At 55.2% G+C, this 11986-nt stretch overlaps 1 protein-coding gene across 1 annotated transcript; it reads left to right on the top strand.

Annotated features, from left to right (window-relative positions):
• The first annotated feature begins 339 nt into the window (after positions 1-339).
• Positions 340-11089, top strand: SAPCD2 (suppressor APC domain containing 2). Its single transcript, XM_057384076.1, has 6 exons — positions 340-853; positions 5365-5498; positions 7464-7610; positions 7716-7814; positions 8353-8463; positions 9287-11089. Exons 1-6 carry the CDS (start codon positions 340-342, stop codon positions 9413-9415), a joined length of 1134 nt encoding a protein of 377 aa, XP_057240059.1. The 3' UTR covers positions 9416-11089.
• The last annotated feature ends 897 nt before the right edge of the window (positions 11090-11986 follow it).

Raw genomic sequence — 11986 nt, forward strand, 5'->3', positions numbered from 1 at the left:
ATGGAGATATTTTTCTTATTGCTAAGTGGTGCTTATACAGACCCAAGGTCTTTTCTGCTTCTCATCCCACCCYAGCAGGGAGGGTGATKGGGGTGCAWAAGGAGTTGGGGAGATACACAGACCCCAAAGGATCCAGTGGGGATTCTGGACCCTATCACATCATGTTCAGTAGATAAAGCGGGGGAAGAAGGAGGAAGGCTTTGGCGTTTGTCGCGGTTCCTCCTCCGCAGGGGACGGTAGCGCTTTCCCCGCGAAGGGCCCGGGACCCAGCGCGACTCGCGGGCCGGAGGCGGGACGGGCGCTGCGTGCAACTCAAATTGCCGTGCTCCCTCTCAGCCAATGGCCGGAGCGCCTGCCTGCCACCAGCCAATGGGAGCACGCCGCTTCYCGCCGCCAGCCAATAGGCGCGCAGGGGCGGGGCTTGGAGTAACGATCGSAGCCTTGGCGATGGCCCCAGAACGTGGTGATCGCTCGCTCCCCGCCGGTACCGAGGGGCTTCCCCGGGTTTTCCTGCAGAGCCTGCGGACTCTTTTCGATATCCTGGATGAYCGGCGGCGGGGTTACGTGCACCTACGGGAGATCGAGTCGCGCTGGCGGGGAGCGGAAGCCCGGGAGCTGCCCGCCGGGGTGATGGARGGGTTGCGGCAGGCGGCGCCGGCCAGCGGTTACCTCACCTTCGAGAGGTTCGTCCTGGGGCTGCGGGCGGCCCTGCCTGGGGCTGAGCCCCCGGGGGARTGTGGCAGCGGCGGGCGACGGAGCGTGGAGAAGCCGCCGAGCCCTCGCTGTTCCGAGGAGCGGCGGGGAAAGAGCAGCGGGCAGCGGGAACCGGGGCACGGGCAGCCCCGAGGCCGCGGTGAGTGGCAGGACTGGACTCGGGGCTTGGGGCTCGGAGGGTGGTGGCAGCACCGGTGCCGGAGAGTGGCGCTCGGAGTGGGATCCCGCGACTCGCCCCGTTCCCCTGCGCACTTGTCTGGGCTCAGAGCCAGCGGTTCCTCTAGAGCCGGTGTAAAAATCATCCAAAGTTACTGTTAGTCCCAGTTTGGCTTCGCTGAGCTCCGATCCCGGTGCGGGTRTTCCGGCGCCGGCGCCCAGGGCTGTGCTCTCCTCGCGATGCGCTAGGCTATTTATAGCGCTGACCGGAGGAATTAAGGGCTTTCCCTTAATGTGTCCCCTGGCAGAGTGTGTCCTGACCTTCCCCGGGGATTGGTGTCCCAGCTGGGCGTCTCGGAGAGCGGCTGAGCCCTGGGGAGCCCCGAAGCCCAGCAGCTCYGCTGGGGTGAGGCTGCGGTCACGGAGCGGTTGTGAGCCTGCTGAGCTCTGCGCATATGTGGCCTTCAGGAATTACTACTTCACGATGTCATGTGTGGTTTGGACAAATAAAAATTGCAAATCCAGATCCAGCTTTTTGGTTTGGATCATTCCACAGTGCTATTCCCAATAATTAATAATTAATAATTAATCAATGAATAAAAGGGAGAGCAGCACCAGGGCAATGTGCTCTGCTGTCCCAGGCTCTGTCTGCAGAGCTTACCTGCAGATCCCTGTCGACTYTCTCCTTTTCTCAGGATGTAGGGGTCCCTGTGCTGGCTCTGCCAGAGCCCTTCAGGGTAGTRTGCTAAGCTTGGTATGGGGGAGACCGTTTCACTGGCATCTTGATTTGTTGCTAGTCACTAGAAGACATAAGGAAACCAGGCCTCTGGGCTTGTCTGGGTAAATARTAATTCTTTACCTAGGTTTGTGAAGTGCTTTGAGATCAGAGGAGACAAAGTCTGTCTGAGGAGCTGGTGCTTGTTATTGCACCACTTGAGTAGAATTACTTCCTCCAGCTTGGGAAGGTCTGGCTGGTTTGCCTTCCCTTCCCAACCATTCCCTCTGAGTCCCTTCTGCTGGGTGGAGAAGAGCCTTTAACTGTGGCTGAGGGTATTGTCTTTCCATTTAGCCTCCAAACTAATCACTGGAGCTTCATCTAAGGRAATATTATTAAGAGACTAACTCTTCTGTCATCAAGGGTGTAAATCTGGAAAAACCTGGAAAAAATCCTRCTTAGTGAATAGGTAGCAGATTAAAATCTCTACCCTGGGAAGGAGCAAACAGATAACTGCATCAGCTTTCTGCTTGCTGAGGATCTTTGCGTTACAGGGTGATGTTCCATAACTGTCCAGAGCTGGCAGGCAGAGTTAGTGCCTCAGCCATTGCTGCAAGCATCCCACACTTCAGGTCTGTATTCTGGCAAGTGGCCTGCATTTCAGGTACATTCAGCAGCTTAGAAAATGGTAGAACTCGCTTACTCCATCTCTTTAAGCTCTGGGTCCTGAATAACTGCCCAGTGCTCCCTTCCACAGTTGGTTTCCCAGGGTGTGGTGTGCAGATGGGTGTTCTCCTCATCTGACTGCAAGGAAKTTGGGCTGTGGCAGGATAGAGTTCCATCCCTGCTGCAGAGATGTATGGTGGGGTGCTGCCTGTGGCTCTAGAAAGACCTGTCTTCACTAAGATAATATTGGTTGAGTATGAGGCTGCTCTGACCCTCCAGCTGCATGTGGTGGCTTCTGTAAGAACCCAACCAAGTGCAGTGAGATGATCTATCAGTGCTCATTAGCTGCAATGAGTTGGAAAAAATGCTCCCTTCCTGTGTTTGGGTGAAGGGGATACCTCCCCAGCTCTGCTTTATGGTCTGAGGAGCATCTCATATGTCAGAGGTGATTTGGAGATGACTCATGGCAAAATGGCAGCGATTGGGGCTAGGTGGTTCTCCTGGAATATGCAGCAGTGCAGTGAGCCATTGGGACATCAGTTCTGTCCCCTCTCCCACACTAACCTCTGCTAGCACRTGGGCAGAAGTGCTTCTGAAGTCCCTGCTTAAGTCAACTTCCAGCTTCTTCTCAGCCAGCAGTGCTGGGACAGTGTGCACACTGCTGCTYGGAACCCCATGGTCCCTGGGGAGCCAATGGCACCCACTGGACACAAGGATGGTAAAGTGGATATTGGAGAAGTCACAGGGCAGGGAAGTCACCATAATGATGTCCCTACCTCTGGTGCTGGGTGTCTTGTCACAGCAGCATCTGAGCATATCGCTCTTGGGGGTCTTTACCCAAGTAGTTCCCCTGTGAGCTGAGACCTGGGGAAGTCAAGGCATAGAGCACGAAGAGGCCAAAATGAGTGTGATGGCCCAGGGCATCTGCTCCTCCACAGTACAGTGCTTGCCCTTGCTCCAGGGGTGGCTTGGCTGCCTGGAGAGCTGGTGGCACTGGCATGGGGAGGATGGTTTGTAGGGGCTTGTCTGGGCCATTGCCAAGGACAGATGTGGAAAAGTGTTAGACAACTGTAAGGTGTCTATTTGTCCTGGGCAGAGAGGGTCCCAGAGGGAGGAGCCCGTCCATCATCTCATGACAGGATCTCTTCCACCTCAGGTGATCTGGTCCTGTTCTTTCCCTAAGAAGAGCTATCCCAGCTCGYTAACAAGGGTCCTGTTTTAGTCACTACCTTTTCAGCTCTGGTGTGCAGAGCTCCTGCTTATCACAGGTTCAGCTCAACTCAACCCAGCACTTCTAGGTAACTGCAGCAACAAGTTTTTTAACATGTGTTTGTCCTGCAGCTCCTACCAGAAGTGCTCCTGGCTTTTYCTTGGAATTCTGACTGTTGACAATATCCTTGGGTTTGGGGCTGTTCCTCAGCTTCTCAAGCAGGATGTACTACAGGTCTGCTAGGACATGTGTGTGATCACACCAGTCTTACTGGGTTCCTCCCAGATAGATTTGGGTGTATGAACCAAAGGGAGCTGGCAAAGCAGAGGGATGGGCGATATCAAAGACTTCATGTTCACAAAGACTTTATGCATATTAATGTGCTAGAGTGTCTGTGCCAGAGTACTTGCTGGGAGGTGGAGTGAGATACTGTGATGGACCAGAAGGAGGAATTTTCCCATGGCATGGTAGCTTCTTCACCCTGTGCACAAAGTGACAAACTGAGGCATTACATTGCCTGCTGCCCCCTGAGCTTGTCTCCTGTCATTGAACCCATGTGACTGTGGCAGCACAGGCAGCTCTGGTACAGGGCTCCCACACCTCATACCTTCAAGATGAAGGGTGGCACACATGGCCATGGCTGCCCTTTCCTGCCTCATCTTTCCTGTGTCATGTCCAWGTGCTCACCTGAGGAAACTCGTGAAGCAGAGAGAAGAAACACGCCAGCCCGTGTGATGCCACACACCCTGTCCTGGCACTCACAGCCCTTCATGTGCCTGCAGCAGGGAATGTGCCAGACCTGTGCCAGGCAGYTCTGCTAGAAGGATGTATGAGGGTTGGGGGTGCCTGGCACAAGCGTGGAGAGTTGTCCTGGGAAAGAGGGTGTTCCCCCAGCTGCCTGCCATCACTTGCCAGCTCCCTGCTGCTCTTCTTGAAAAGCCGGGTTGGGAAAGAAGCTCTTGAGGAAACCTGTGTGCAGGGAGCAGGTGAGCTGTGGGACTGAGGGGGTGGTATGAGACAGGGTGTGCTGGACATTTGACTGGGGACGGGGGTAGGAAGGGAGGAGCAGCAGGCTGCTGCCCAGACAAGCCTGGGGATGTGCTTCTGGCTTCACCCATGGCTGTCCTGATGCTACGATTTGAGGTGTCAGGGTGCTGCTCTATCAACTCAGCTAGCAGTCACCTTGGCTGTGGCTGCAGGGCTGGGTTTCTGGTGAAGGTGGGCAGTGTGGGGCTTGTATGGACTTCACTGCAGGTGCCCAGGAAATTCCTGCCCTGGCTGACAGGCAGGAGGTGCCTGATCCAGCCTGGAACCTGCCAGTATGAACTTAATCTTCAAAAATAGGTTATGCATGGATTTGTGTCAGCACCATGTGTTTGTAGTASATTAGTCTTTTGCAGGATAGGATGTTGGGGTTTTAATAAAATTTTGGAAAATCTACAGCCTGATTTACTCTCTGGTTACAWCATAGACATGGGGTCTGGGGTGGATGTCCACATGGCCAAGTCCATCACCAAGCAGGAGCTTCCTTCTGGAGAASGTGGGTTCTTGGCAGAGCTGATGCCACCTGTGTGGAAGCTTTGTGTCCTATGAGGACACATGAGAGCAGGCAATATCACTGGTGGTTTAGTTGTCACTGCTGGGACTGGACCAGCTTTGCCTGGAAGCTGCTTGCTCTCTGCAGAAGATGACATTGAGGTCTGTTGCCTGCCTGGCACAGCTGAGTCAGCCATTCCTGTGCCACCTGTGCCACCCGGGCAAAGATGGGAGCAGGTGCTGGGGCTGGTGGTTTGCTCAGTCTCTCCCTCTTTGCAAGATGTCSCTGCAGATCGTCTCACAGAAGTGGCCCCAGGGAGTCCTCTGTTGAAAGGAGCTTGTGGCCTTATGCCTTCCTCTGTTGCAGGCGGTGATGCAAAGTCTGCTGGGCAGTCCCAGGGTGATGGTGGCCATGCAGGGGCTGGGGACGCTCGGAGGCATCAGAGAGGCCGTGCAGAGCACCGTAGACACACCATCACCAACGGCGTGGACTTCAGCATGGTAAGGGAGTGTCATGGGCTCCCATGAAGGGGAAGGTGGAATGCAGGGGTCCCTCACTGCTGACCCCATCTCTGGGCTTTGGCTTCCTCCCTGGCCACCCTGCACATGTGACTAGCGGGGCATCGGGCAAATCCTGATATTTTGGATATAAAGCTCTGTTGATGGATGTGGACATGCTGCCATTATTTCCAAGGTYCTTTCTGCTCTGAATTGTGCCAGACAGGGAGGAGGTGCATGTCTTCCCCCAGACTGGGGTCAGCCCATGAAGCCRTTGTGCTGGCTGCCTTCCCTGTGGGCAAAATCTTGGGAAGAGGAAGGCAAAGATGAAGTGTGGGAACAGGTGGCTCTCTGGGCCTTTAGAACACCCCATTGAGGGTCAGGTATGCTTTGTGCTGGCAAGCAGTGGGGCCAGGCTGTGTCCCCTCCTGGATGTTCTGTGTAGATTGAGGCTTTTTGCTCCTGAGAGACTTTTTACTGGCAAGGCAGAGAAATCCGCTTTGAATTTATCCAGGCAGCCCAGAATGGAGGGAGTCTAATCCCCTGTCTCTGCCGCTGAGTGGGCAGGCTTGGATCAAATTGCCTGGGTGAAGGGATCTCATTGCTCCCAGGTGGAATGGAATAGCTGCCTGGGCATGTTGCCCRCAGGCTCAAGCTAAATTGTCCCGGGCAGAGAGCCAGGACCAAGGCTGCAGGATGAGTGTTCGRTGGGACTGTCACCACTGCACTTCCACTTCTCACACCCTGGTGTCACCCTACTCCTAGAGYCCAACAGGCCTGACCAGTGGTGCCCAGCCTCTCGCTGGCCTTGGGGAGCACACCATACCCAATTACCAGCCTGGGGAGCTGCTGTTTGTGCTGGTAGTTTGCTGGGCTTGCAGCCATGTGAGGGGCAGGGGCCTCCAAAGCATCAGGAGAGGTTCTGGTGCCTCCAGCATTTTCTGGTTGACCAAAGTCCCTCTGTGGTGTCTGGAGAAGACTCTGGAGCCCAGCCTGTGTTGTGGGTGAAGGTCAGRCTGTGTTTTGGCAACGAAAACAGAGGCAGTGAGGCAGGAAGCTCCCCATGCCCTTGGGAGCTGGGGGAGCAGCCYGGTATGGAGAAGGGGAACGGGCCCAGGCTCACAGGGTGAGGGTGATGAACAGGTCACTGCATYAGTTACTCTGTTCCCCAGGGATGTCCCCTCATCCCTCTCCACCTCTCTGATTGCCTGTGGCAGCATGGTGCAAAGGGGCAGCAGGACAAAAGGTGGTAGTGGGATGGGGACCCTGTATCCCCTGTGAATGTGGGCTGAGTCCCCTGCTCTGCYGCCTCAGGTCCTGCTTGGCCAATTCCAAGGGGTTGTTCTGGGGGCAGGAGCCCCAGGCCCCCTCATAGCAGCTCTTCAGGCATAGCAAGACCCCTGCTGCTTTTCCTGGTGGTGCTGGGACCTGAGCAACTGGCAGAGAGTCTTTGCAGAGAGGTGTGCTATGCTATGCTCTTCTCAGCTTCATGTGCCTCCAGGGATGAGGCAGACTGAGGGCAGAGTGCTGGGGAAACAGGGCTGCAAATTTTCCCTGACTTCCAGTATGTACAATGAGCTAGACTCTCACTGCTCACTGAAATCCAAGTGTGTCTGTTCTGGGGCTGACACTCACATCCCAAAGAGAGCCGAGGGCAGCTGCAGGCACTGCTTCTGCTGCCTCACTGGGTAAATAGGCAAAGAAACTTGCACCTGCAACGGTGAGCAGGAGGGCAGAGGTGACTTGAGTGTCCTTCACGTACTTTGGTTGTTCTCCTGAAGTGGAGGTTTTCCTCCGAGTGTTTTTTTCCAAAGCTGCATCAGGCAGCAGCCATTATCCTGCTCCTCTGCAGCTTTTCATGGGGAAAGGGGCTGAGACATTCCTCCACACCTTACAAAGAAACCAACTCTTGGGACTTGACAAAGCCTTGGTGGGGAGTGGGTGACATCCCTGTGCTCTGTCCTGCAGCTGAAATACATGAAGGAGCTGGAACAGGAGAAGGATTTTCTGCTGCAGGGCCTGGAGCTTATAGACCGGGCTCGAGAGTGGTACCACCAGCAAATCCAGCTCATGCAGGAGCACCAGCGGCTCCTGGGGAAGAAGAGAACCAGTGCTGTGAGTCTGGGGCTTCTTCTGGCTGCTTGTGAATTTGGAGAACAGGGCTGGGACTGGAGGGAGCCCATGGTAACCTCCAACCTCTTCTTCCTCCCCATCCTGCAGGATTTTCCTGAAGGTGGCCAGAGCCACCTGGGGCGCCTGGTCCCCAAGCTGCAGGAGGTGAACCGCTGCCTGGGTGACCTTCTTTCCACTGCTGGCAAGGTGAGAACAGCACATTGGCAGCTTGAGGTTGTTTGGGTGATCTTAGGACCCATCTTTTCTCCCCCATGCTGGTGTCTAGGCTGACATTGGAGCTGTCAGAGTTTCCCCCAGCTCTGAGAATGGAATTTAGCTCCATGGGTAAAACAGGTGATGGGGGACAGCCAAGAGGACAGTACAGCTGGTCCTGAGCTGGGCTGGAGGATGCTGGAAGCATTTGGGGAAGTGAAGGAGATCCCTGAAAAGGTATAGCCATTGTCAAGGGAATAAGGAGCCCAGTCTCCTGAGGTGCTGAGTCAGCCACTTCAGAGCTGGCTGTCCTGCTGGACAGGAGCCAGGCACATTAGCAGAAATGCTTCCCCATTCTGCCTGGGGGGCTGGAGACCCTGTGATGGCCTGTGCTGGGATTTTAATCCTCTGCTGGGCTTCTCTGGCTTCTCTCAGTTCTCTGTGTGCCATGGAAACATCTTCTGGCCTTGAAGAAGGGGTGGGAAAGGCCACAGGGGAGGAGGCTCAGTATCTCATCTCTTCATCTCTCCAGACAGCAAACCCCTCAGCCCTGAGCAGGCTGGTCCCCGTGACATCCCCAGCCTCCACAGGCTCCCAGCAAGCCATCAACATGCTGAAGGAGCAGAATCGCCTTCTCACCAAGGTGAGCAGGGACACGGGTGGAGGAGATGCCCTTGGGGGTGCTGGGAAAGGAAGGGGGTAGGATGGGACCAGGGAAGGAATGACTAGCAGTGGGAAGTGTTCCTTCAGCTTGGCCAGACTTGGGCATCCCAGAGAAGGTGTGTGGGCTGCACTTGGAGAGCCTCTGGCACACAGTTGTGCCCAGCTGTCTCCAGCTGGGTGAGTCAGTGGCAGTCATGGGACATTCCTGACAGAGGGCAAAGACTGTGACAAATGCAGGTCACGATAGAGTGCAGAGGCTGTAGCTGGAGGCTGCCAGGGAGGTGATGACAGGGCCAGGCTCACTGCTGGAGTTCCCGGCCCAGCATGTGTCCACAAAGATCCTCTGGAGGCTTGAGCCCCTCTGTTCTGGAGCCAGGCTGGCACAGCTGGGGGTATTCACCTGGAGACCTTGGAGTCCCTACCAGGGCCTAAAGCGAGCTGGAGAGGAGATTTGGACGAGGGTCTGGAGTGACAGGACAAGGAGGAATGGCTTCCCACTGCCAAGGACAGYATTAGATGGAAAGCATTTCTTCTTGGTTGGTGTGGTGAGGTCCTGGCAGGGGTTGCCCAGAGAAGCTKTGGYTRCCCCATCCTTGAAAGTGTCCAAGAACAGGTAAGACAGGGCTTGGAGCAACCTGTTCTAGTGGAAGGTTGCCTGCACRTGGGGAGGGGCTGGSATGAGATGGACTTTRATRTCCTCCTAACCAAACCTACCCAAASCCTGTGATTCTGTAYTTACRTGCAACAYAGAAGTTGCTAACATTTTCCTTCTCTAACCAGCTTTTTCCTCCCATCTTCTGCAGGAGGTGACTGACAAGAGCGAGCGCATCACCCAGTTGGAGCAGGAGAAATCTGCCCTGATAAAGCAGCTCTTCGAGGCTCGCGCCCACAACAACCATGAGATGAGCCAGCTGGACTCCACCTTCATCTAGCACATGCTTCCCCATCCCCAAACTTCCCCAGGGGTTTCAAGGGACTCTTGTCCCAAATTCATCACACCTGCTGCTCCAGGTGTTGTGTCTCAAGGTCTGGGGCTGCTGGTGGCATCTCTGTGGGAGGAAGTGGGTATCCCTCTTGGGGAGCATCCCTGCCCTGCTGATGGCTTATCAGCCATACTGATCTCAAGCTGCTCCTTTTCTGTCTCTAGATGAGCTGCAGGGACTCTGTCCCCAGCCCTGTGACCCCTAGTGTGTGGGAGACATAGCTGCTGCCTGTGCTGCCTGTGTGGGGTGAGCTGCAGTGCCCTTGCTGACTTAGGCTGAATTTTGGCTGCSTAGTGGGAAAAAGTGATGCATCTTCAACACTCCAGCCAGCATCTCCAGGCAAGCCTGGCCCTTGGAGAGTGCCTGCTCCTGCTTGTAGTATTGCTGGAAGATGGGGCTGGAAATCCAAGGGGGCATGCCTGGCTTCTCTACTGCCTGTATTCTGCCTGCCAGAGACTGTCCTGGCCCTGTAGTGCCCAAACTGGTGGTCCTCATGGCAGCTGCTCTGTCCCATTTGTGCTAGTGATACCGTAGTTGCTGTTTACATGTCTGCAGGCTCCTGTAGGGAATAAGCCATAGACCCAGCCAAGGTAGGCTACACCTCTGAGCTGCTGTTTCGGGCTGTTGACAAGTTGAGACAAACACCTCATCCTTTACTTGGCTTGACCTGGCAAATGATGTCTGCCAGGATTAGATTTTTTCGTGATGACTGAAAAAGGAGAGGTAATGCATGGCCTGAGGATGCTCACRTCAGCCTGGCCTCACAGAGGGGCTTTAGAACTTGGTTTTGTATTTAACTGCGTGGGACAGAGCAGAAGCTGACAGGCTCTTCCCTGTGCACATCTCACATGGAGAAATGGCAGCTCTTCCTGGCCTGGTTGTGGATGCTGCTGCCCAGGATGACATCCTGACTGTGAGCTGCACTCCTCTGCAGGTCCCTTGAGGGGTGGTGGTGGTGGTCCAAGRTGGGTCCTATTAGATGGTGCATCTCAGGACTCCTGCTTCCCACCCAGCTCRGTGATGATGCTTGAGCTGAATGATATTTGATTGTGGCTTGGTATCCACGGTTCTTTCATTGGAGGTCCCTGTGAGCTCCATGTAGTGCAGCCTGGTCCTCTGTACCCCCAAGGCAAGGAGCTTTCTCTCTGGGGTTGTTTCATGCTCTGACTCTCCAGGCATGATGCTGTGGTGCTCAGCTGAGCAGTGCAGGAGGTGCTGGCTCTGCCCTGAGCTGACACATGCAGGCCAATTCTGTTCTCACTCCTGTTATCTGTCAGGATTCTGTCCCATCCACCTGTTCTCTTTGAGATTGATCCTGAGCTAAAGTTCACTTCAAGGCATTAATCCCTGCTCTACCCTTGTGCCTGCAGCTGGAGTAGGCATCAGCAGAGTGCCAGGGAGATGGTGGGGGAGGATGTGCAAGGCCATGSCTAGTCATGTCCCCTGTCTGCAGGAGCTGGGTGTTAGTCGTCCCCTGGGCATCAATGCCTGCCATCCTTTGATGGTGATGGTGATGCCTCCTCTGGTGTYCAGTGCCTGTTTTGCCTGAGGTTTAACTAAAACTGACCCTTTTTATGAGGGTCATTTGTCTGTAGGGATAATAAAGTGGGATGACATATTTAATTTATGCTTCTGTCTCTCTCCTTAAACCAGCCCATCTACTGCTGCCAGCCCTGAAGTCCCTGGCTGTCCTCTCCCTTGGGATGCAGGGGGAGCTGAAGTTGCAGTCTGGTGAGCACAAAGAGCCCTGGSTGTCTCTGCATCTGGACATGTTTCCATGTCCTTTCCCACCCGCCCTGAACTTTCCAGCAGCTGGGGATCCCTTGTCCCTTTCTGTGGGACAGGGTCTCAATGCCACCTACACTCCTTCCAGTGCTGTAGCCTCATCTGTCTGCTCCTCCAGATATGTGCTTGGGGTCTCACATTTYTCAGGCAGTGCTAGTACAATTCACAACCCCTTATTTGCTTTTAAGTGCCGTTTCTCAGAGCTGCAGCACAGTGGTGGCAGCAGTGGCTGSTGCTCTGCAGTGACTCCTTCCCACAGGGTCAGCCACAGGGGGACCTCAGTGGCATGGCTTGTGTCCCCCTGCCCTATGCTGAGATGGCAACACTCACCTAGGGTGAACCTGAGACTCTGCACTGATTGGGGGCCCCTCCTTTCCCAGGCTGTGGGGTGAACCCCGCWCCCTGCAGAGGCTGAACCTCCCCTGCTGGGAGCAGAGCCAAGAGGGAGACCTCATCCCATTTACTGGCAGCTGGCAGAGGGACCTCTGCCATGGCCTCCTTCAGATGCTGCTGAGGGCAGCCATGAGTTCCAGCGGGGGCAGGAAGAGGGCTGGTAATTGCCCTTGGTTCCCATTTCATGCCTTTGCTTGGGTGTGAAGTGCATGAGGGCTTCCAAAGGAAAAWGGGTGGTGGTTTCCACTCCAGGCTGCTCCACACAGAGCCAGGGCAGCTCTCTCTGTCCCAGCCCTGGCCAGCAGCACTGGCCCCCAGCCCTTTCTGTGAGGCTGCTGCAGG

Source organism: Malurus melanocephalus, unplaced genomic scaffold (assembly GCF_030028575.1).
Source record: "Malurus melanocephalus ecotype Western Australia unplaced genomic scaffold, MMel_1.1 scaffold_683, whole genome shotgun sequence".
Lineage (NCBI taxonomy): Eukaryota > Metazoa > Chordata > Aves > Passeriformes > Maluridae > Malurus > Malurus melanocephalus.